Genomic DNA, 25,235 nt, shown 5'->3' on the forward strand with positions numbered 1-25,235 from the left:
GAATATGTAGCCTTTGATTTTCATGGAGGGGGGGGGGGGTCCTTGTTAGTTTGACATGGTCCAAACTTACAGTACTATGTAAGTACGACAGTTTTGGGAAACAGTCGTAACTTACAACATACTTGGTTAGTTGAACGATGCATCCTGTTAGTAAAAAGCTAACCTCCGTAGTTGTACGGGAAACGCACCCCAGATCAGCTTGTAGGCCATTAGCAATCTGTTTATTTTATTTTATGAAGCCTACACAGTAGATCGCATGCCACATTCTCACTTTCAATAGACAGATGCAATAGCCATTGGTCAAGTATTGAGTATAAAGCAATTAAGATAGTACCCTATACAAAAAGTACTTCATAAAAATTCATTAAAACGAATAGCATTTTGCAACTTGACAAAACACTGGATTAAATATCGTAGGCACAGGAGAAAACTTGTACATCCATTGGCCCGTGGGGAGATCACATGCCAGTTGCCTCTCCCTTCAGTGCTATGACTCACAGCAGAGGCTTAGACAACTATGACCCACGTTTTGGTTTCGGAATTTGCCCTACTTATTGACTGCAATGTAGTCAATTGACTGCTTGACAGGTTATTTTTATTTTTCTGTACAATAAACAAATACATCTGCTTTATGCCGCAGAACTACGCACTTGGCCAGCCTATAGAACGGGCACATTTTGGAGAGAATAGAGAATGTACACACGCAAGAATCTGTAGGCTATTTGTGGCTGGTTACCAGCAAACAATGTTTAATGCATTAACTCAAGACGTCAAACATTTTCTAAACAATACAAACAGAAAGGATGCAGCAAGCAGCAAATGTAGAAGAGTCATTTCCAGTGGAAGAACAAAATGCTGAATGAAGCCCAAAGATATGAAGGAATATCTGGCAAGTTGTTATTTTTTGAAGACGTTCGTTGGGGGCAGGGCCGGATTAACAATTCATAGACCCTTGGGAACAAATGTCTGATGCCCCTGCCCCCCAGCCAACGTGAATCGGGCGGTCAGTTAATAGGCCTATCGTGAAGATTTGTATTGCCATTTAAGGCACGAGCGCATCTGTGAGGCCAAGCCTCACCAAGTAGCCCGTTTGTTTACAACTAACATTACATTTAATTAAACTGCTTATAGGCTATGCCGAAATAGTTTCAACATTTTGAATATCAGTGTCGTGTGAAATAGGCCGGGACTGTAAGCTGGCACACGTGGGTGCTCGATGTTTTCAGTGGGTGCCCGAGAGACGCAGCACCCACGGTATCGGCGCCTATGACAAGCGTATCTCGCGGTTGCATCCATTACAAACAAACATGCAATGTGAACGTCTGGGATTGGGGAGAGCACTAAATGCTCTTCTGAATAAGAACGAAGTCAAGCCTTTAAATGAAAAACACTCTTTAATAATCAAAGAAATAAACGCTAATGAAGTAAACTTGTGAACATCAAAAATAGTTTATCGCCTGTAACTCCGTGATTACAGGACGTAACAGGAAGACCCCAAATCAGAAAAAGTTGGGACGTTGTGTAAAATGCAAATAAAAACAGAATATGATATATACAAGTTTTGTAAACCCATATTTAGCAGCAAAAAGGACATTGAAAACATCAAAATTTAAAATAAATGATCATTTTAAATGTCATGTCAGCAACATGTTTCAAAAAAAGTTGTGACAGAGAATGTTTACCACCAGGGATTAAAAACGAAATATTTTTAATTTCATTTCGTTCTGACCAGAAACGTTATTTTTCTGTTCCGTTCCAGTGTTCCTAGGCTTCTCTTCTAATTATTAACCGGTTAGAACCTTATAAAAGAACGGTTAATAATGTTATTTTCAAAAAGTTTGCCTACAACTTATAATAAGAATAATAAATAATGAAACAACATTATATCACCTTGCAGTTAAATTAAAAAAAATTCCGTACAAAAGGTTCCTTCTTTCCGACAGTCGGCAACATGAAATTAGGCTGCAGGCTACCATTTAAACACAAACATGGCCATGTATTTCGAACTGAAGTCCGTTCAAAAAAAGGAAAGCAAGAAAATGCAGCAGCCTAGACCCATGGCTATTCAAAACAAAATGACAACAAACTCAGCCGGTCACATTCAAACTAATTCGGAAAGCATCTCCAACAAAACGTTCTCCATTAAGCGCAAAATAAATACAACTCGTGTCCAGAGGCCTAGGCCTACTCTCTTCTATAACTCGAGAGCTGAATGGACAACAGATAGCTTACATACCAAATTGCTTATTTAGTTTAAGGAAAACTATGTCCTCCAAAACATTCTCCTTCAGATTGCTGCGCAAAGGAGACAGGATATATTTGAGAGATGAAAAGGCACGCTCTACACTGACTTTGGTAACGGGCACAGGCAGCACACTCATTGCAAGCTTGTATAGCTCAGGGTTTGCGCTAGACATGCCAGCCCAATAAGAAAAGATGCTTTCGCTTCTTTTATGTCTAGCCTCTCTAGCATAGACGTCTAAGAAATTGGACAGTGAAACGCTTGGGACTGTCCTGCGACCTGTCTCCCTTTGTTGAAGTAAACGATCTACTACTTCTTCCTCAGATGAGGATGACGGGGTTTGAGGAGAAGGTTTGGTGGATGCCAGGGCCTGCATTATTTCCCACGTTCTAGTGAGGTGGACTTTAGCCACGTCAGTCTGGTGGTCACTTAGGAGGACTTTGTAACGCGGTTCGAGAAAAACAGCAGAGATAAAAGCTACATTGTCGAACAGCATCGTTTTGCGGCGCTGGAGACAGATTGACAAGGTTTTAGCGAATCTGGACTCCACCTTATCTGTTTCGAGTTGGCATTTTAGCCACACACCACAGAAATCTCCTGCTGTTAACTGGTCGCACTGTAGACATTTTGTTGCTATTTTGGCAGGTTTCAATGCATCTACTAAAACAGAGATCTCCTGCCATTCCGCTACGCTAAGATGCAGCTCTGGGATGCTAGGGGCCATATTCTCACAGAAAGCTTGGAGTTCACAAAGTTCGCTCTAGCATATCGTGGGTTGAATGCCATCGTGTTATGCAATCGATGATGGCTCTTTTGTGACCCATTCTCTTTAGCACGGCACCTACAGTTTGCGTTCTAAGTTTTTTAGTGACGTGCCTGGCTTTTGCTATGAGGTTAGACACTTGTCTATCTTTTTAAGGCATCCAGTACTGCTAACTGTAAGGTGTGGGCAGCGCATCTTACACTTCGAAGCATTGGACGCCCATGCAGCTCACTAGTGTCAAACTCTACCTCAAACCCATCATCCAAGTCACTCTCCCCCTCCTCACTATCTTCGTCATCCATCCCCTGGATCTCCTCTCCCTGCATCTCAGTCATCAATGACACAGCTTTGATCATAGCCCCATTATCAGTTGTGACTGAATAGATCTGATTAAGTGTTAAATTATATTCCCCAAGAACTCCGCGAACGATCGATGAGATGTAGCTTCCAGTGTGCTTCTCTGTAAGTTCTCTTACTGCTAAAGTTCTCAGCACTATTTGCTGACCATCTGTAAACTGTACATTAATTCCAAGAACAGAGCGTTCCCTGCATGTTGCTGCATCTATTTTTAACATCAGCAGCTTGTCAATGAGCTGTTCTGAGAGTTTTTCACGTTCAATTCTGGCGGTATCTATAACCATCTCCCTGATATTTGACTGGTTGATTGCAACAGAATTCCCCATCGCCTCTACAATTGGAGAGATTATTTTCTGGAAACCAGAATCTTCCATAAGAGAAAAAGGTCAACCATTTGCAGTAACGAGCTCTCTTCAAAGTGTCCGGTGCTAACTGAACAGATATACTGCGAGGTTTTTTAATCACTAAAGAGTCTAGTGTTGTTTGGCTATCAGCTGTCCTCTTTGATCCAGTCGATCGTGTATCAGTTGACGCGCTCTCTATTTCTGCATACACTGTGGGATGCCTCCTCTGGATGTGCCGCAAAAGATTTCCTCCATGGTTGCCCTTAATGGAGTCGGAGCATCCATCTACTTTGCAGTGCGATGTATTATCTACAGGATTGTAGATGTAAAACTTTCGGGCTGGATTTTCCTGGTGACGTCCCATCTGTTAGGTCGAAAGAAAGTGACCCGTTAGCCCCAAATCCGCAAGCTAATTACACCACTGTTTTTTCAATGTCAGATTGCTAACCAGCACATCGCAAACCCCTTGTCTACTGTTCATTTAGACTATTTATGGCAAGTGGCGTGAGGAACTTGTAAGGGCATGTAACATTGGATGTAGCATCTTACCACTGTGAAGTTGCATAGGACCAGGAAGATATGGATCTATAGGGTACTCGCTAGTGTCAACAGTAGTTTCACTTCAGCCAGGCGGTCTGGGGAACATTGAGCGGGCAGGTAGCCAAGCCTATCACTTCCGGAATAAAACTTTATTTCAAGATTTATTTTTTATTTCCACAATATTTCAAGAGGTTATTTGGAACGAAAAATAACGTTATTAACCGGTTATTTAAAATTGAAAATATTGTTTTCACTCCGGAACAGCTGAAATTGTTTTTGTTCCCGTTTTCGATTACGTTAATCACAAAATTTCGTTCTTTACCGGTTTTCGTTTTCGTTCTTTGAACCGTTTTGATCCCTGTTTACCACTGTGCTGCTTTACCTCTTCATTTAACACAATTATGTAAATGTTTAGGTAACTGACAAGACCAATTAAATGTTGTCCTATTCCTGCCCGATATAGGATTTCAGTTGCTCAACAGTATGAAGTATTCTTAGGGCTGTATTTTGGGCACCAGCGCATGGCGTAAAGCTCGTTTTTCACCCGCGGAAAGTTTAATTTGGTATTTTGCACGTTTATTTTTTAAACATTGCGCCCAGGGGTGTGGCAATTAACAACCTAGGGAGGGGCCTGGCGCGTTTTCTAAAAATCGCTATCGTACACCACCTAAACCTGGTCAGAAGTCACTGGCGAGTTGTTCATATGCTATTTTAAGAGCGCATGTCAACAGTCATATTGGCAGGTGCACGCACCATCCTTCTATCATTCATGAACACACACCAGCGCACGTCCATGCAAAGCATTACAAATTGCACGATTACAATGGGAAACATAATTAGAATAAAGAAATTACGAAATACTGTACATCTCATGATGAGTAGTTATTCACCATCATTTGCAAATTGGTAATGACTGTTAAAAGTGATTAGGGGAGAGGCGAGAGACATGTATGGAGCACAGCTGAAGACGCACTGTCACGAGATATAACTCCTCTGCAGGATAAATGTTGTTTTATTCAGTCATTTGAGCAACATTAGGGTAAGTGTTGCTTTTTCCAGCCTATGTTTTCAGTGGTAACCCATTGTCAGTCAATAGTGAAAGCAACTGCATATAACTGTCTTGTCGTTGACTGACTCCTTGGTGAAGTTAGTTTCACTTTGCCAATGAGTTCAAATAATAGACGAGTGCAAATGCATGAAGGCTATGCTAGGTTTTAGTAAAGCATGGTTTAAGAATGACTATTCCATACGGTCTCGCAAGCAGCCTCCTTCAAATGCGCCGTTGAATGCCAAAATACCGCATTTATTTGACATATCGCACTTTGCGCCGTTAAAGGGAATGACAGATGTCATTCTCATTGGTTTAAAATGATGTTACGGCCCAAACACACCCGATATGACTGATTAAAAAACCTAGGAACACCTTGTTGCGCCATGCGCTCCACTTTTGATAACGAAACCCCTCCCAATGTGAACTGGACATCCTACTAAATTTGAATAGACTTTTGACGAGTGACGAGCACTTTAGAATGTCATGATAGGGCCCTTAATCATGTTTTTCATTCCATGATGCAACTAATTCGACAGGTCTGGACTGCAGACAGGCCATTTTAGCACCTGGACTCTTCCTCTATGGAGAAATACTGTTTAACTCATTGAATGCCAAGCTGTTTTCGGAAGCTTTGTCCTAGAGTGCCAGCAATCTAGACCAATGTTGATGCTTTTTGTACAGCCACAGCATATTCTGTGTTATAGCTATGAACACATACAATGGCTCGTTTAAAAGGTGAGACTTTAAGCTCTCAGTGGGTGCAAACCGTGTATTTCTACACGCCTCTGTTCCCGAGAAATCCCAAGCTAAACAGTGGCTAGTTTTCATCAAAATCGCTGTTTTTTTCTAGAAGAGATATGGAGATATAACGTCTTTCATGAAATATGTGTTGCCTGTAAACTTTCCTGGAAGTGATCAGCGAGACCTGGCGAGACTGCCACCTAGTGATAGACCCACGAAAATGGCCTGGTTTTGAGATGACGTGCATGCGTCACTGATTCGACCCAAAGCGGCAACCGAGTTATGATAAAATGTCCAGATAAAATGTCCAGATTGTACGTTTTCATGAGTTTTCGATAGTCATATATTTCATTTCCATTCATCACAGAGTTCCTAAAATCACATATACGGTGTGTTAGAGTGTCTAGTTTCGTAATTTAAAAAAAAAGCTAAAAACGTAATGTTACGTTTTTGGCACTCAGCGCATGGGAAGGAAAAACGTAATATTACGTTTTTGGCACTCAATGAGTTAAATATGTGCAGAAATCATTTTGGTATTGTTTTCCTGAAATATTCTAGCCTGGTCCTTACCGACTGTGACTACGTTTCTCTTCGTCATACAGTCTGGAACAAAGTAATAATAATCTGTCTCCGTAATGGGCAGTGCTTATTTTGGAGTTCCCTTAACCAATCAGCAACGTTTGGTAATGACGTATGCTGTGCGCCGGAGTTCAGGCTTTTACGCTTACCACTTCCGCTTCAGGCTCTTACGCTTCCCACTTCTGCTCTCAGTAGTAAACAGACCGCTGGCTAGTATGCAGGCTACCTGACCGCCAGGGCAGTCTCTTCGTAGTGGATATCTAACTTGCGCCAGCCACAGACCGAGAGTTGTATACCAAAAGCGTCACGTCGCCGAGATTATATCAGCTCTTGTCACACGCCAGTTTTCCCTCTTATCTCTTCTCGCCGCTTATCAGACGATTGTTGTTCTACGCAGCCCGGTGACTTCGTAGGAGCTTACTTCGTTCTCCACGGGCTGTTCAGACTACAGTCTCGGATAAGTTGGATTGTACTGACGACTAGGGCTGAACGATTTATTGCATTTGCGATAATATCGCGATATGATGAAACACGATTTTCAAACCGCAAAGGCTGCGATTTGTAATATGTGACGTCACCAAAACGCATTACTTGCGCTTGCCGACGCGCCACCGACTCTTCTCACCGACCATTGAAAAAGCAAAAAACGTAAACAAGAGGACCAGCCAACAGTGTCAAGAAAGGTCTGATCAGTAGAGCTACTTTGGTTAAAAATAAACCTCTTCATTACCTTTTGCCCGAACCTGCCATGTCCCTGGTTCTAGTTCATAATTCCCCTGTGCTGCTACTCTGGCTGGTAACTTCGTTCACTTGTCCAGCTGACGATTAAAACTCCACGACTGTTTAGGCTGCACAGCAGCCATTCACCTGTGCACTGGGGACTTTGTTTACTGGAGTACAGTGACAGTGGGGGCATTTGCGATATCCAAGGGGGTTGGCGGTCACAGGTAATGAATTGATGCATAATGTTATCCGCAAGTAGTTGACACGGCTAACCACCAAAAACCCAGCTGTTCTAACATTAGATTACCAGCTAAGGCTCTAGGCTACATACATGCTGCTAACTGCTGATAACTTTGCCTGTTTAAAGAGTTTTGTCTCCGCGATTGGCTTTGTTGTGATATGAACAAACTAGTTAATTTGCATGCATGCGTATTGCGCTGCGGTGTTGATGATGCTAACCTTTAGTTAACACCGAGCCGAACGGTCATTCGGCCGCATTTATTTGCGCTACAACAATCTACAGTAGTTTGTTCCGATTCACGTGCAAGTAGCCTACAGAGGAGAGGAGCGGGTCTGTGTGTGTGTGTGTGTGTGTGTATGTGTGGGTGTGGGCGTGTATGGAGAGCACAGGACAATGAGAAGCCGTGTCAGTGCCACTACATGTATTTGTTAACTAACGAAAGAAGGTCATATCTACATGAAATAGAAACAAATCAGAATCATTAAATGTTTACAAGGCTGGAAGTTCAACAAATATAGGTCTACTAATGTGATTAAAATAGTTTAATAAAAAATATTTTATTCATCAATCTTATTCAATGACCTAATGCCATCATAACATAGGCCTGGGCTCCAGGAAAGAACAGTTTATGTTTAACTTATCTAATTTTGTGTTGGTCGAACTATAGAATAATATATTGCTTGTCTTTGTTGAATAAGACAGAAGATAAAGAGCTTAAAAATAATCGCATATCGCATCGCAATCGCAATATTGGTGAGAAAAATCGCAATTAGATTTTTTCCAAAATCGTTCACCCCTACTGACGACCTACGTGTTCTTTAACCTGGAGCTTGCTCTGTTAAACTAACAGTTGTTCGGCATAAAACAACGCAGCCTACCTTGAGCCACGCTCAGTGACTGGCTAACATTACTGTCCACAAGCACGGTAGCCTCGCCTGGAGCCCAGCTCGGCCACAGGCTAGCCTCTGTCAAACACAAACACGGAGCGGTTTACCTTGAGCCCAGTTCTGTAACCGCTAGTCCCAGTCAAGCACAATCACAGCAGCCTTGCCTTGAGCTCCGCTCGGTAACCGGCTAGCTCACGTCAAGACACACCGCCTCGCCTTGAGCCCCGCTCGGTAGGGTAGCTAGTAGCTAACATTCCATTCCTTAAGTAGGCCTATGCCGCATTGATTTTGTTAAGGTAATTTGAGAGTAGGGGGGAGAATAACGAGCAGCAAACGTTTATTTGAAAACATGATAAGTAGTGATTCATGTAGTAGCACACACTTATGCGTTTAGGTTTAGCTATCACCATCTGATAAATCAAACTTTTCCCAAAGCCAGTTGGAAGGAGAGTTATAAGACGTCCTTGCCATTTATAAAATTGACAAGACAAGCCTCTTGTTTCTGCTTTAATTGCGTGAAGACAACTTCTCGGATAGCTTCTAGCGTCTCTTCCTCCGTCGCCATTGTTGCTATGCTGTTGAACTACAAGCTTCGCTGGACTACAAGCAACTCGGCAGGCAAGTTCCGCGTCATCACTCAACTGTTCGCTGATTGGCGCGGTCGTACGCGAACCGCATATTGTGGGTTGGGCCAGACTACGTGCGAGGCTGAAATCAAATTTTGGCCGGAAGTACGTAGGATGGTAACACCAGGCTAGAAATATTCAAGGTCTTTCCTGGAAAAAAGCATTGGCTTGATGACAGTATATGCTCAAAACCTGTATACATCATTCCAAATTGATTGTGCCTTGCCAGATGTGCAAGATGCCCATGCTGTAGGCCAGTGTTTCTCAAACTTTTTTTCTGGGGACCCACTTTTTAAAAATGACAGACTATCGCGACCCAATGCGACCCTTTGTGGTAGTTAACAAACTAGATCAGTGGTTCTCAAACTTTTTCTTTCATTCCCCACTTTGATCAAGGGCATTCTCGAGCCCCACCTGTCCCGCATCGCTCTAAGAAAGTGGAGGGTCAAGCTTAAAATTGTCAAATTTATTGAAATAATGACAAGTTCTAAATATATCCTCTTCAACAGAGTTAAAATCAGCTGGTGCTGCAAATATAATAATAAATAAATACATAACACACATAATTCTGTTTTCCAGCAACATATTAGGAAGCATAGGCCATTTTACAGCATTGTACAATATATTCAATGAAATACCAACATGCTGCATTAAATGGATCCATATAATCCAGTCATACTGAGCACTGCTGGTTGGGAAATATTTTTTAAATAAACTTTGCAGGGATGGATATAGGCCTACTGTTTAATACATGGGATAACAAGAGTGCCTCCCAATCAGACGTTTCAGCGATTTCGCTCAGAAATCTCAAAGGCATAATACTGTCGCGATCGAGGCGCCTGTCCCATACTCAAGTTTTTTTGGTGAATGCAGTAATCTTATTTGCTGGTGAGGTAGGTGCTTGTCTTTGCCTTGTAACTGGACATTTAACTCAAATGTATCGCTAAGATATATCAAATATATCGCTAAGATAGGCCAGCGTCAAGAAATGTTCATTAGTGAACGTGCTTGCAGATTCAAACATGCGCTCTTCCTCCAAGAAGAGGCAACTCGGAGCTCAAACACGCGCGACGGCACTTTACCTCGGGAAAGCCACCTTGCCTGGTCAGCTACCATCTCTTCGCAAAGTGCGGAGAATAGACGCGCTTTTGATGAAATTCACCACTCTCACAACAACGTTCAAAATCTCATGTAGGTAGAGCGCTTCCCTGTGAATAACACAGTGCGTCCATTGCGCATCGAGTGCTACCTGGGCCCAGGCTACAGATAAAAAAATAAATTAAAAAACTCCTGTTTTTCACGTCAGTTCGCGCCCCGCCTGCCATGTCTCCGCGACCCACAGTTTGAGAAACGCTGCTGTAGGCACTAATGCACTTCCACACCGTCATAGATGTTGGGTTTCAAATTGAGGACCAAAACAAGTTGGAAAGGTTGGATGCTTGGATAGGCCCCCATCTCTTTAGCCCAGACAAGTCCATGATTTCCAAAAAGAACTGCAAATTTTGATTGATCTAACCACAGGACCTCTTTCCACATTACCTCAGTCCATTTTAAACAAGTGCAGGCCCAGATAAGATGGTGGTATTTCTGTATCATGTCTAAATGCAATTTTAACTGTTGCATGGTGAAGTTTACTCTAGCATTTCTGAATTTAGTATCGTACTGTGCTCATAGACAATGGTTATCAGAGGTTTTCTTGAGCCCATACAATGATTTTTTTACAGAAACAGGTCTGGTTTTAATGCAGTGCCATCTGAGGTCCAAAAGGCAATGGCCATCCAATATTGTTTCTCTAGTTGATATCTCTAGTTCGTAAAGATTTCTCTGGAGTCTCTGAATATTTTAATGATATTATGTGCTGTAGATGATGAACTCTCCAAATACTTCACACATGTTAAGAAGCATTACAATAGCATTGTCTCATCATTTGTCCACACAGGTTTACACAGAGTGATGAATACCCTTACATCTTTACTTCTAAAAGACTCTCTGGGATGCTCCTTTTCATACCCAATCATGTTGCCAGTTACCCTAATTAGTTGTGAAACTTTTCCAGCATTTTGTTACCCCCGTACCAACTTTTTTTGAAACGTGTTGCTGGTATCAAATTCAAAATAGTCAGCCAGCCAGCCAATTTTCAAAATCCAATTGTGGCCCATGAGCCAAAAAGTTTCCCCACCTCTGCTGTAAGTTATTGGCTGTGGAGTACATCCTTGTGTTAACTATTTGGAACAAAATCTGAATAAAGAGGCAAGGTCCGTTCCTCCATTACTCAAAGGACATTGTGGTTATATAAAGGCAAACAACTTCCAGAAATGATTTATTTTTTCTCTGGTAGAATAAAAATGACCCTCACAAGATGTGATTGACATGGATTTAAAAGAGAAAGGATAAGAGATATGGATAAGGATAAGTTCTTCATGTGGCTGCCAATTTGTTTCAATTGATTTGCACAAGGGTGGAGAACTTCATGAATATGAAGCTATTTCATTTCCTCCTCCTTCTCCATACTGTTTGCTGTATGTCTCGCTTTCTTTCCCCTTGAACTTTTTCCTTTTTCTTTTTCTAAAATGGAGACGTGGCACTGAGCTCAGGAACGCTCTCCTTGAACACTTGCCAGGTATCAACATGTAGATTACTCTCCAACACAAGTGGTGATTCCTCAGGTTGAACTGTGTGCCCAGTCAACAAGAAACACAGTGGTGTCATGTGTGTGTGTGTGTGTTTGATAACCCTCTGTCTGTAATTACCTGTATAAGTTCTCTCTCTCTCTCTACCTCGCTCTCTCTTTCTCTCAGTATTGGAGCGACAGCTGCCTTCACTTCGGCGTTTGTTTTATTTTTCGACATGTAATTTATGATAATTGCGACAAAATTACAGGCGTGTGTCTGTCATTCTCTCACAGTGTCTCTGTCTCCGTCGCTTCTTGTTCCGACTGCCGGGCGCGTCCCCTTGCTTATTTTTTGATCCGGAGTGCAGTTCCGACACATCGGCGGAACAATAAAAGTTACCGTACGATAGTAATTATTTAGCGTTGATTGCAGACTTTGCTATTATCTCCGTTTCATGTGCAAATGCGCGATGGCTACCTGTTTGAATTCTGAATAGGAGGCGTCGGGGTGCGCAAGCTGTTTGCGGCGAAGAAGGAATTTGTTAGTAATTAAGATTTTTGGGCAGCAGGGAAAAAAGGATTCTAAATTAAATTTCATTGTTCTGTGTTAATAGCTTTGAGGTCTCTGGATTGGGGTGTGTGTGTGTGTGTGTGTGTGTACGAGTATTTTGTGTGTTAATGAGTGAAAAGAAGTTTGGTTCATAAGTGATTGTCTAAAGAATGATGAATAAACTGTAATAGTTTTCCTGTTCACTTTCTGTCTGTCTGTCTGTGTGTGTGTGTCTGTGTGTGTGTGTGTGTGTGTGTGTGTGTGTGTGTGTGTGTGTGTGTGTGTGTGTGTGTGTGTGTGTGTGTGTGTGTGTGTGTGTGTGTGTGTGTGTGTGTGTGTGTGTGTGTGTGTGTGTGTGTGTATATATGTGTTTAAGCAGGGTGAAATACAGAATTGGAGGTGATTGGTGATTTTAATATTTTTTTTAACATTGGTCACAGAGACATAAAATAGCTCAGCCCTCAATTCACAATAGCTGTTCATATCAGCGGCAGTTTCACAGCAGGGCAGTGTGAAGGAAGATTTCTGTAAAAACCCATATAATCTAATGACTTTTGATGCTTATCGAGAGGAAAACACGTTAATACATTGAATGCACCCCCCCTCATCTCCATCTTCCTCTGTCTATCTCTCTACCCAGCAAGGCTTAAGTAGATGGACCTCCTTTGTTGAGTCAAGGTTCTGCTCAAGGTTCTATTCCTGTCCAAACGGAATTGTTTTTGCCCCTGTTGCCTCAGTGCTAGCTTTGGAGTTCAGTCTCTTCGCTCTGTAATGGCTCCAAGTTAAATTGAATTGATTTTGTCTTAGTGCATTGTCAATCTGAACATTGTCCTTTAATGACCAAATTCTTGTTCTTGTCTTCTCTTCTAGAGTGGCGGGTCATCCTTTAGCCCAGAACGAGCGCTGCCTGCACATGTTCCTGCAGGATGAGTCCGTAGACAAGACCTACACACCCTCCAAGATCAGAAATGCTTGAACTTGCCTCACAAGTCCAGACCCGACCTATAAGACTAGCCATAACGCCTTTCTTTATAACAGCAGATCAGGTAAACGTGCCCATTTCCCAAACTACCCACAAGAAACTCTGACAATCCAGAAAATATACTAAGAAAATCCTAGAATGTCAGACAAGGCTGAACACACCCCACAGTAAAAAGAGATCAGTCAACCCACAAAGACTTCCCAGACCTATGGTGCATCAGGTACTCTTGAACATGCCCAAAGTTCTGGACAGAAAAGATTTTTACTTGAACTCAGCCCAGATTTATAAAGAACTAAAATGCGCCCTGAAAATGTATCCAGTCCGACAGAGATTTTAAATGAAACACCAAATTAAAGCCCAGTCCACTTAATGGATAGCTGTGAGTGTGTACATGCTCTTGGAGCTTTGCGGGGCTAATATTACCGTAAGATTGAGGAGAATATGCTTGAAGTTGAACGTTTCTCATTGGTAGAAGAGATGTTGGTGCTTCTACAAGCTCAAGGGGAACCCTATGCGGAGCCCATCCATGTTTTTACTGTGTCTACCAAAACTAGAGATCAAAAACCATCCTTCACGCTTGAACAAGCCCTTCCCCAGTTATATCCAACGCCACTCACTGTTCTATGATGACGGTCAATGAAGGTCACCTACTCAGCGAGACATCTGAACCGAAAATGAGAAATACAGCTACTCTCATTGCTCATAAACATTACTGTTTATTTCGGATACTCTCATTGCTTATCAAGTTTTATCCTCTTTGGTCATCTCCTGTGTAATTCAAGTGTTGTCTTGTCCGAATCTTTAATTAGTTTGAACTGAAACACACACATCTGTGTTCATATAGTGGTTCATTTAATTTAATTCTTCTCTCTTTTTTTCTTTTTTTGTCTGTAAACACCACTAATATTTTTATGTTGTCCGTCTTGTATTACTGTGAGAATTATGCTCTTTGAGAATTATGAACTTCCTGGAAAAAAGAGACCATGTGAACCAAAAACAAAAACAACAAAAAGAAAAGCGAGAAAACTACAGGAAGAGAGAGACAGAGAAAACTACAGGAAGAGAGAGACAGAGAAAACTACACGAAGAGAGAGACAGAGAAAACTACAGGAAGAGAGAGACAGAGAAAACTACACGAAGAGAGAGACAGAGAAAACTACACGGAGAGAGAGACAGAGAAAACTACAGGAAGAGAGAGCAACAGGGAAAACTACAGGAAGAGAGAGAGAGACAGAGAAAAAAACAGACTATTGTATGCAATCACCATGACTGAATGAAACAAAGACACAAACGCACATGCACTGTCTCCCTGTCCTGCCAGCCAAACCCTCCCAGTCAACAGCACACTTTGTAGTATTTCACTCACAAAATGTAAACTTTGACACACTTTGTGGACAGTGAAGATCTGTATACAGCTCATACATACACACACACACACACACACACACACACACACACATACCTGATGGGAGGATTCACATTTGTATGGTGCATGTGTGGAGATTTGTATACAGCTCTTGCCATTTTGTTTATTTTGAAGAATTTTACAATAAAACAGGTCAAACACATGACGCATGTATATCTGTGGCAGTGTAGTCTGTTCTCTGATTTGTTGGTTAATTTATTACACACACACACACACACACACACTGCTCTTACCTAATTGCCCTACATGATTTACTGTATTGTTGTTAGTTGGGTAGATCTGTAAGAATGTATGTGAATGAAAATATTAGGTGTTTGATAAGCAAAGCAAAGGAAAACTCAACTCGGCAGTAGATTGAAAGTTCGTTTTTTGAAGGTGCAACAAATAACTTTGAGTGCCTTTTTTCAAACCTAACGACCATGCACCCTGTGAATCTCAGCAAGAAAACAAAACGGTTCCTTATTTATGACAATAATTGATTGTATTCTATTGAGAGTGCATTATTAAACTGTTCCTCCCCTAGACTGTGGTTCCTCCAGCAAAGCAGACAAAATGCACAAGCTACTCTTTTACTAGTGTCAGACTAGAACTTCAAAACAAACTCCGTTCCTCTTTCCCTCAGCTAGTTACACATGTTTTTGTTTGTAAGACATTTTGTAAGCCCAATCCCAACATTTAGATTTTCCAACTATTATAATTAATACTAAAGTATAAGTAATACTATTAATTTGACTGATCCTAGTGGAATGAGAAAACTTAACATCTCTCTATTTCTCTCTCTTGCTTTCTCTCTCTTTCTTTCTCTCTTTCTTTCTTTCTTTCTCTCTTTCTCTCATACACTCACAGACACACACACAGTGAGTGAGCTAGAATGTAATACTCACATACAATCAAAAGTGCATAAAATTGCCTTAAGTGACCGTAGTTATGGATTTCCCTCTGATTTTACTGTTAATCTCTAACAGACTTCTCAGACATAAGAAAAGGTCGAAGAGGGAGTAGTCATCGCACCACTGGTAACCTTGGACTTACCGCTGTTTGTGCGCACATTACTAACAAATATACTGAATTGGACTTCACTTTGCCAATTTGCTGAATGATGGCCTCCATTATAACATTTCCCATCAAAAATGAACAAAAATGCAATTTTGGCAAAGCCCTTGATTCATCAAAGAACACTTGAAACCCTCGGTCCCAATGAAGCACTGGAACTTCTCCAAGGTCCAGGGGCATTATACTAGCAATTGTTCAATATGCACTCTACAAATCTCACAACATGTCTGTTTCAAGGGGCAATGTTACTTATTTTCCTTCTTAGACCAACTCCTGCCACTTTATTGCAGAAAGAGGTAAAATAGGCAAAAATAAAAGACATACCTCCAGGTTTCCTCTCCCTTTAACTTAAGAAAGCAGGCCTTGATGTTTCAATATGATTTATTCTATTTCAGAAGAACTTTCACAATTTTTTTTACAACAGCGAAAATGTATATACAAACTACCAAGAAAAACAAACAAGTGCTGAAAATGTTCATTTTGTAATGTTAGTGACTACATGACAAGAGTCATTTCAGTGCAACGTCAGCGTGACGGTGGAGAACACCAGCATACGATACGTTGCGTAATTGAGCGTCTCTTATTCCACACAACATAGTCCAAGTCTGTCTGTGATGTCAGAGGACGCCTGAGAGAGCGGTGAAAGAAAACAATCACATGTCCTCACAGCAGAAACGATTTAAGTAGTTCACCGAAAAAGCTCCAACTGAAGCTTAAGGTGCGAGTGAAGTAGGCGCTGAGGTTGTCCATCCGAGCGAGTCACCGGGCGATCGCCTTTGGACGCGCGTCTTTAAGCACCACGCACTTGACGGCCCTGCCGCTGTGGACTTTGGTTTCAGCACCGTGTCAGGGGACAGCGACCTGCACCCCTGTAAACCGATGCTCTCCATTCTCTTTCTCGGCGTCCTTATTTTCTTGTCTGTCTTTTTTTTTTGGTTGTTCCATTCTCGCTTATACAAAATTGTAATGTTAAATATTAAACGGAAATGGGTTGTAAAGCTCCTGTTTCTTACAAACACAACGAACTGTCGTTAAATACACTAAATTGATTGTACATTAAAGGAAACTCACAGGTCACTTCTCCAAACAGCTTTGTTCTCCAGTAATATTTGTCTTTTGATAAGAGGAAAAAAACTGGAAACAGACAAAAATAAGCATTTTTCATATACTTAAATAATCTAACGGCAATATAATTAGCACATTACAGTGAACACAAAAATGCAACAGTTAACTCTACTTAACGAAAAAGATCTTTTAATTCCCTGTAATGGTAACTCAAAACATTTTAGCCTGTATCATGTCTCTCCCAAGGCAACTCTCGTTGTATCAAATCAAGGCAAACTGTAGGACAGTTGGACTGTTCGTGCGTTGCGTAATTAAGAGTTGGACGTCGTCGGCCATGAGCTCAGATGTCGCTGGATTTGTACATGTCTGATAGCAGTCGTGTGATAGGGACGTTCCCGATGGTCTTTTTGAAGAACACCTCCTCGATGGTGCACGGGCTGACCGAGCGCAGCGCGGGCAGGAGCAACAGGAGTTTTCCAAACCGGCAGGGCTGCGTGGGGTATCTGAGGGGTCAGAAGTAACAAGCTCTTTAACTCCTCAGTACCAGCTTAGGCGTCGACTCTACTTGGTACTGCAAATCCATTTGCCTTCGCAAAACGTAGCCTAAGGGTCATGCACACACTCTTACTGCACATAAGACCCTATTATCCTTATGCTACCTGTTAAAATGCAGTTGGCATCTAACCAGGAATCTAAAGACGGAACATTGTTTCAATATATAGTGCCTGTATGAGCTAGTACCACAAAACAAATGATGTATAGCCTACAGTGATTCAGCAATGTACCGTGGAATGTGCTTATAAGCGTATCTCATCATATATACAGGTGATGAAGCAAAATATTATTCCAGGATAATATTAAGTAATAAAACTGTATTGTATTACATGTGTGGTTGTACACGCTATACACAACACAGCTAAACCTAATAGCACGTTATAAGCAGAGAAAGTCCAGCTGATGCGCAAGATTTACCTGGTATGGATGTAACTATTAAGCGTCAGCTGGGCCTCGTCCTGAAGGGCCGCTATGGCACTAGCGTTGCGGAAAGTCCTAATCTCCGTGCTACCTTGAGTTGGGACTAAACATGAAAGACAAAAAAAAACACTCTTAACAATTACAGAGGCTACACGGTAAAACTTCGACCAAATTCATATAAAAAGGGGCTCAGGATAAAGCTGTACCAGAACAGAGAGAGTGTGTGAGTGTGTGTGTGTGTGTGTGTGTGTGTGTGTGTGTGTGTGTGTGTGTGTGTGTGTGTGTGTGTCTCCATGGAAACGATAAACCTAAACTAACCAAGATTTGAATTTACCGGCTTTAAATGTGACAATGCACTTGAGACAGGCAAACTCGGTCGCGTCTAGCCGCAACTGTCTGAAGCGTGTGACCACCTCCTGAAGAGCCTGGATCTCGGCGATGATCTTATTGAGCCGCTGTGACTCGGTGTTTTCCGTGGTCATACCTGCACGCATAACACAAACACTCTGCGTCAGGTCGACAGTGGTTAGGAGCAGCAGGTTATATTTACCTAAGTACAAATTAAAAGTAGTAAAAGTGACTTTTGGTTAGTAGATAATAATCACAATTGTTATTTGAAATACAACCAAATCATATAAAGTTTAGGTACAATTATTCAAAAATGATTAAAACTAAAAGTTTAACAATGAAAGTGTGTGCAACAGGTTGTTGGAGTGCATGTTGACAATCAGGCTATTGTCATAGACATGTGGTTGTCAACTGCGATGCCGATCACACAGTCTGTGTGTGTTGCAGCAAGCAGAGCGAGGCGTGCATGTCTTTCGTTAATAGGCATCAGTTAATTAGGTGTAATCCAGATAACCAATCAACGACGTGCATTTAGGCGATCAGGTTTTGTCAACTCACCAGACACTGCCAACAGGGTGCTGGAATCCACCGGGATCGCCCATTGCGCAATGCCCAGAACAAATAGTTCTCTCCACGCGTCCTCTAAGAGGATCAACTGTAAAACAGATTAGAATCAGCCCATCAGCAATAGCAAGATTATTTTCTGTTCAAATAATTTGTGTGTTAATTTATTACTGTCCCGTGACACATTTTATGTTTTATGACATTTTCTGTCAAGCTGAGGCTACTGTGCGCTCCAAGAGAGTAGGCCTAAGTTTCAAGATCAAAGATGGATGAAGAGGATGCCACTAGAATCCACAGGTCGCCGTGTTCTCACCTGGTCCGGTAATGGCAACGTTGAAAAGGCCGGAACACTCTTGGCCCACTTGATGCTCATAAATAAGAGACGCGCTGCCGACTCGCACACTGACTCAGTTGCGACCTCATACAGGTACATTGGCGTGCCGCTGACTTCGTGAGGATACTGCAATTATATATTATGTTTCTAATAAATAACAGTTGTTTGAAATAAATGTAGGCATATGCGTATGTCTAAAAGTGATTAAAAGTTAGGCTATTGCTGATTCAGTTCATTTTTATTGTTAGACTAAAAAAATATGTATCCATTATCTATCATCATACCTTGTAGCTATCTATTGCAATTATAAACTCGTTATGGGACTGTTAGCCTACCTTGGGTGTTGGCTGCGCTAGCCCCACGATGGTTTGTCTTTCTGGCGTGTTGGACACTGCGCTCATCTCCAGGTTGTGTGGCTCAATCTGCGTGACCGTGGTGAAGAACGGCGGGCCCGGTATGGAGGAGGGCGGGAAGTGAGTTGAGGATCCGTTGACCTCTTTGTGGCCCCTGAAGTAGAGCGCAACCTGCTTCCGGATGGTTGATGTCCTGGGACCTCTTTCATGTTGCACGGCTGAACATTGTCAAGGAAACGCAATACAATTAGGCAGTGTACATTGAAACCATTATTCTCTTAAATCAAGCAATGGTTTATATTTCTAAGTTACAAATTGAAATGTACCATCTTTATTCATGTTTACTTCAAGACACTTTTTCAAACGGCAAGCTCTGCACTGGTTTCTGTGCGTTTTGTCCACTGGGCACCCCCCCTGCAGAGAAGAGAGAGAGAAGAGGGCAGAAGATAAATAAAATAGTCTTAAACGGTCTCTTTCACAGTGTCCCTCTCTGTGTTGCTTGCTCGCTTTCCTCTCTATAACACACACACACACACACACACTCGCATCGTGTGTGTGAGAGAGAGATGTCCTCCATCATTATCCCGGAGGGACGCCACTCCTCCGGTGAAGGATCAGGTTATAATCATGGTCATTGACTGGATCCCCTGCCATTTAGCCAATCGTCTCATACCCACCCACCTCTATCCAAATCCACGCGCTCGAGCCGGTGAGTTAGATTGGATTACATCCAGCGAACGGGGCGAAGAGCCCCCAAGCTTCCCACAGGGAGGCTCGCTCCTCTACATTTTTAGGGATTAAGTCTCGATTACAAATTTCAGGGGAACTTAACCCCAATTCGACCTTAAACCGAGCGGGTGTGTTATGAGAGCAAGTTAAAAGAGCCTGAATAAACGTTTGCGTATAAGGATAAGGTGTTTAAGAAGGACATCTTTTCTCTCACCTGTGTGCCGGACTTGCAAACGTATGTCCTGTTCCTTCGAATACTCCTCTTGAAAAATCCCGAACATCCATCGCAGGCATAAACGCCATAGTGCTTCCCAGAGCTTCTGTCGCCACACACTTTGCAGGGGATGTCCAAGATCCGACCTTTTCAAATACAAAGCAGAAATTGGTCATTGCATGTTCTCATTGCAAAAATTGCATTTAATCATTTAATCATGCATTGATCCACTGGACACAGTTAACAAGCACCAAGTCTCTGTTTAAAAGTGTACAAGCTATTGGTCATTACACCCTGACATGAATTTAAATGCCAAAAAAACTCTAAACACTGATTTGGTTAATTATGTCATCCTCTGGTTCTGGCCGAGTCCATTAAAAAGTTTAGAAAATCCGTTTAGAACACCCTCGCTTTGCCCCTCCCCTTTTGCTGTAATGAACCGAACCCCCACACACATTCTCTCTCTCTCACACACACACACACACACACACACATAGATCTGCAACAAAAGACAATTTTTCCCCTAATAAGACTACCCATGGGAATGCGTGCATTGACAGCGCACTAGGGTGGGAAGCGTCATATTCGAAGGTCCCTCTAAGACAATGTTCGGTGGACGCACACAATGGCGACATTAGGGAAAGTGTTAACTTAATGATTTCACCCATTGAATCTCGTCTGACTGGCCCTAGTCTCGACAAGCTGCCAACTCCGCTTCATAATGGACCTCGACAGCTGCTTTCTTCGCGCGGTCTATAGGCTCGCGGATTAGGGAGTGACACTGCAGTGCGAATAAAGCGCACCAGCGCGTCTCACAGAAGCAGATGAAGAGTATGCAAATTAGTCCAGAGTAAATGAAAATTGTGATTTTTCTCCTCCTACTTTCCCTTCGCCTGCTGTATGAAAAGTTTCCCCCCTTTTTTCCTGTATTTAAATCCGTTGATAGACGTATATTTGCATGTATATAAGGAAAGTCGTTTAGAGGAACGGCTATGTAATTACGCTGACACTCTGACACCTGCCTATTCAGTCGCCATTGACCCGTCAAAAAAGGTAGCATGGGAATTCGGATATGCTCCGGTAACTGCAGCATGACAAAAGGGAAAAAGGAGAAAAATAACGATTTTCGACTGGCGGTGCTGACTTAAAGCCCGTTGGCTGTTAGGTGGAAGGCTATATTATTCGAAGCGTTCTTAACTTAGAAAGTTAACAGCGCAGGACATTAGATTATAATTATCTGGACTTTCTTAACGCCTCTTAAAACTAACGTTAGATTGTATGCCACCACTATAGGCCTAGAGCTTGAAAATGTTTGTTAATTCACTACAATATTAGGCTATTGCAACAATTGAACAGGTGAATATTTGTATAGTATTTGTGCAAACTTCCAAACATGGTTGCAGTTATTTAAGACGAGATATTTTTGTAATTACAGAATGCTAAGCCTATTTCACAGTGAAATTAAATACGAAATACGAATACCTCTTATTATTACTATAGCCTATAACAAATATTGATCCATTTGGATCTGGGAGATCACAATGAAATCTACAAATTCCTTTAAATGATGTTCCAGTAAACATTGTTGGCGTAGGCAAAGCAAATTAGTCAAGTCAGTAATCGAAATTATGACAATATCTCTTTAACAATTCGATGTTAATAAATGACTTGACACACGCCAGTTTTAAAAGCTGATCTTGTTTAGGGCCCCTTCCCCTTATATTTTCATGATATTCATGTAATATGAATTATTTAAATTATATGAGTGTTTAAAACTTAACCAACAAATGTAAATAAAAAAATCAGTTGATGATGATCCACACTTTACCTTTTTGATTAATAGGGTAGGCTATAGGTTCATGAAAAAATTTAAGAAGTAATGTCGACTACCACATCCAAACTATAATGTCATTATTGGACTATAATGTCATTATTGCCATCATGTATATATATATATATATATATATATATATATATATATATAATTGATTGATATTGCAGGCAACTCTAAGGGATTAAAAATGGTGGCACCAAATCTAATGCAGGTTTGGTTGAACGCAGCCAAACGTGGAGTGGAGGATCTAGTGTCACTCGTTGTGCCCCTTAATTGCTTAAAAATATATGGAATATATCATTACTGTTATTACCGTCAGCTACGCTTGTAGGTTGGAGGTTGGAGACAGCGGCCTGGCAGGCTGAGCTCGGGCGGCCACCCAGACTGCTGTGCACCTACCTGCCCTCTATGGGCCGAGTCAGTGGGAAATCAACATGAATCTGTGATATATTAGTATATTAGTACTATTTTATTAAATGAATCGACGGATCACATTTAGAGAGTTGCGGTTGGGTCTTTAGGAGTGCACGGCTGCTGTTATAGGCCTATGCTTTAGTCTGCAGAAACAGAGTTTAGAAAAGTTTGTTGTCTATCAGCATTAAAAGTCCATTCCAGGAATAGCCTATATTAAATAACAGTGTTTATAAATCTGTATTTTACTGTAGGCGTATGCCTTATAGAAATGCATTTGCACACTATTCATTATATGTAGTTGTTTAGCCTTTTTGGTCGCAAAGTTCCACTCTATCGAGTGACGTGGGTCATAGTTTACTGAGCAAACATTCACAATTAAAGCGTTAAAATACTGTTTAATAATATTTTGTAATAATATCCACGTCTTTGCACCATTTGCAAATTGAAATACATGCACATCACGTAATATATTTTTGCACCAATCCGAAGTCATGTTTGTCAACAGTAACATCCGAAACCCTCTGCCATTTGACACATTTCCCAACTGAAAATTAAATAATTTCGATATGACGCATACCAATGTTCAAAAATCACTGCCTGACTCTAGTCTGTGTCCTACTTCGTACCCAAATGCCTTTGTTGATAACACATGAATACACAGATGCAGCCACAGGTGGACTGGCAGTGCCTTATGATTAACAAGGGTCATCCGATTCATGTTCAGACGTATCCGACGCATTCCAGCTTGCCCATACGCTAATATTTCCGTCATGTATAGGCTACGAGTTCATTCTTCTCAGCGTTAAAATAGTTTGATTATTATTGGTTATCCATAATTGAAGGACACTGACCTCCCCAATCTACGTGTGGAATTAGTGTGTGTATGTGCGCATGAGAGTGTTTGTTTTAGTTCTGCTTGTGTGTATTTTTCTCCACATGTGTATGTGTTTGTGGCTTCAGTGGCTGTCTAGAATTTACAAATATACTTGACATAACAGTGTGCATAGCCTGGCTCAAGTTTTTCTCTCTCCCTCTCTGTCAAGCGATGCGTGGGAAAATGGATCGGAAATTATGATCATAATTAGTACCCTCAACTTGAACATGCAAATCTGACCGGTCTCGGAACGAAAATTATGTAAATTCAAGAAAAAAACGCTCTACTGGTGAGTTTAAAGTTTGGAGTGAAAACTTTGGATGTGGAAAAAAAGACACTTACTTGATTTGACATTCAGAATGTCCAGGCAGCCACTTGTTGAAGCGGCGGGTTTGCTCATGCTTGTGCTGTCGCCGAAGAGTAGAGAACAGCCGATGCCAATGTGTAAAGCGAAAAATGAAAATAGTCTGTTTCACTGTAGACCTACCAAACTTCTGTTCTAGTCGTTTTATTTCCTGGAGAAGTTGAAATCCTTCTTTGAAATTCAGAGTCAAGTAGCTCTATAGACTGTCACCTATTCCAAGTGTGCGTTATCTGTGTTCTTTCTCGCCTGGCTTGGCCCTGATGGATTAAATGCGTGCCATACAAATCCAATCCGGAGTGTGTTGCTGTCGCCTTGGCGAATTTCTGACGGGAGACAAAGTGGATGCAGTGGGCGGAGAGCGGTACCCTACCCGGTAGTGGAAATCACGACGCCCGGGGCGAGCGCTGTGGTATACACAGGTGCAACAGACTGAAGTTGGCGAAACTACCAGAGCTGCGCAAACACTAGAGCTCGAGCGCACGGCGACACAGGTCTTTAGCCGGAGGATAGAGTCCCAACAAGGAAATCAAACAGGTGGCGAGTCAGTCATTTCTCCAGCTCGACGCGTTGGTGACTTTGTGATGTGTGCCGTCAGATTTGGATTTTTTTGTACAGCGTGTATAGGAAGCGCACGGAAGGAGGAGGAAGGAGGGGAGGGAGAGAGGGAGGAGAACCCGACTTCTTTTGCCCACTTAGCTTTTCCCTGCCTTCTACTCCAATGCCTGCTCAGGAATGACGTCACCCCGCTCAGAGGTCCAGAGGCAAGTGAATTCTCCAAAGGCTCGCGGATAATTGAAAAGAAGTAGAAAGGGGAAAAAAGAGAATCTCCGTCAAATGAATACACACATCAGACATTAGATATAAAATATTTCTAATTTCACTGAACCACAAGCTACATTTGACTCCTTCTGGGAAAAGCCTACTGTTTTGTGTGTTTGGGTTTCATGGTTTCACGCTATGTAGGCCTACCTCGGAAAGGAAGAACAGAAGAATTAACTGTTGATTCGGACCGTTACTGATGTGATATAGGACCAAATGTGGTAGAATTAAATAGGAAGCGGGGTGAGTTTTTCTCCACCAAGTCCTGACCGCGCGTCTGTTTGAACCTGTTGAGCGCTAACTGAATTTGTGAGACATCTTTTAAGGGAGTTATACCCTTTCAGGTAGCATGTGAAAGAGCTAAAGCTTTCAGTTTTGCCCAAGTTGTTTTTGCCCACCTAGAGTTGTCGGATCAAAATTACATCCCAAGGGACACAAGGGATGGTGTCATAGCGCTCACGCGACTAGGTCAATCTAGGTCGGTCTGTGATTTCTCGAGAGACTGCGCGCAAGATGCTTGAATGCTGGGAACAGCTGTGTTTGCTTGGAATACTGTTTACCTGAAGTGCGCATCGGTGCTCGTAATGTGATGCAAGTGTAAGAAAAGTATAATGTCCTAATTTCAATCACTC

The 25,235-nt window shown here is 41.8% G+C and overlaps 2 protein-coding genes across 3 annotated transcripts in view; one reads left to right on the plus strand and one right to left on the minus strand.

The window, feature by feature from the left end:
• Positions 1–14,816, plus strand: part of snx3 (sorting nexin 3) — a 33,533-nt gene extending 18,717 nt beyond the window's left edge. The window contains exon 4 of the mRNA XM_076272532.1: positions 13,126–14,816. Coding sequence (XP_076128647.1) covers positions 13,126–13,231 — 106 coding nt within the window. The 3' untranslated portion in view covers positions 13,232–14,816. The remainder of the gene's footprint in view (positions 1–13,125) is intronic.
• A 2,305-nt stretch (positions 14,817–17,121) lies between these two features.
• Positions 17,122–23,820, minus strand: nr2e1 (nuclear receptor subfamily 2, group E, member 1). Of its 2 annotated transcripts, none has more exons than XM_076272565.1 (9): positions 23,796–23,820; positions 20,299–20,444; positions 19,682–19,769; positions 19,338–19,573; positions 18,982–19,128; positions 18,663–18,759; positions 18,091–18,240; positions 17,754–17,859; positions 17,122–17,284 (listed from the first exon to the last, which is right to left on the minus strand). In XM_076272565.1, exons 1-9 carry the CDS (start codon positions 23,818–23,820, stop codon positions 17,122–17,124), a joined length of 1,158 nt encoding a protein of 385 aa, XP_076128680.1. The 2 variants fall into 2 exon arrangements, with proteins under 2 accessions (XP_076128680.1, XP_076128679.1); XM_076272564.1 differs by having other exon boundaries at positions 23,763–23,820.
• Between the last annotated feature and the right edge of the window lie 1,415 nt (positions 23,821–25,235).

Source organism: Alosa pseudoharengus, unplaced genomic scaffold (assembly GCF_046254945.1).
Source record: "Alosa pseudoharengus isolate Yale_2024_CS ecotype anadromous, Long Island Sound unplaced genomic scaffold, YU_APseudo_1.1 YU_APseudo_1.1_scf_7, whole genome shotgun sequence".
NCBI classification, from domain to species: domain Eukaryota; kingdom Metazoa; phylum Chordata; class Actinopteri; order Clupeiformes; family Clupeidae; genus Alosa; species Alosa pseudoharengus.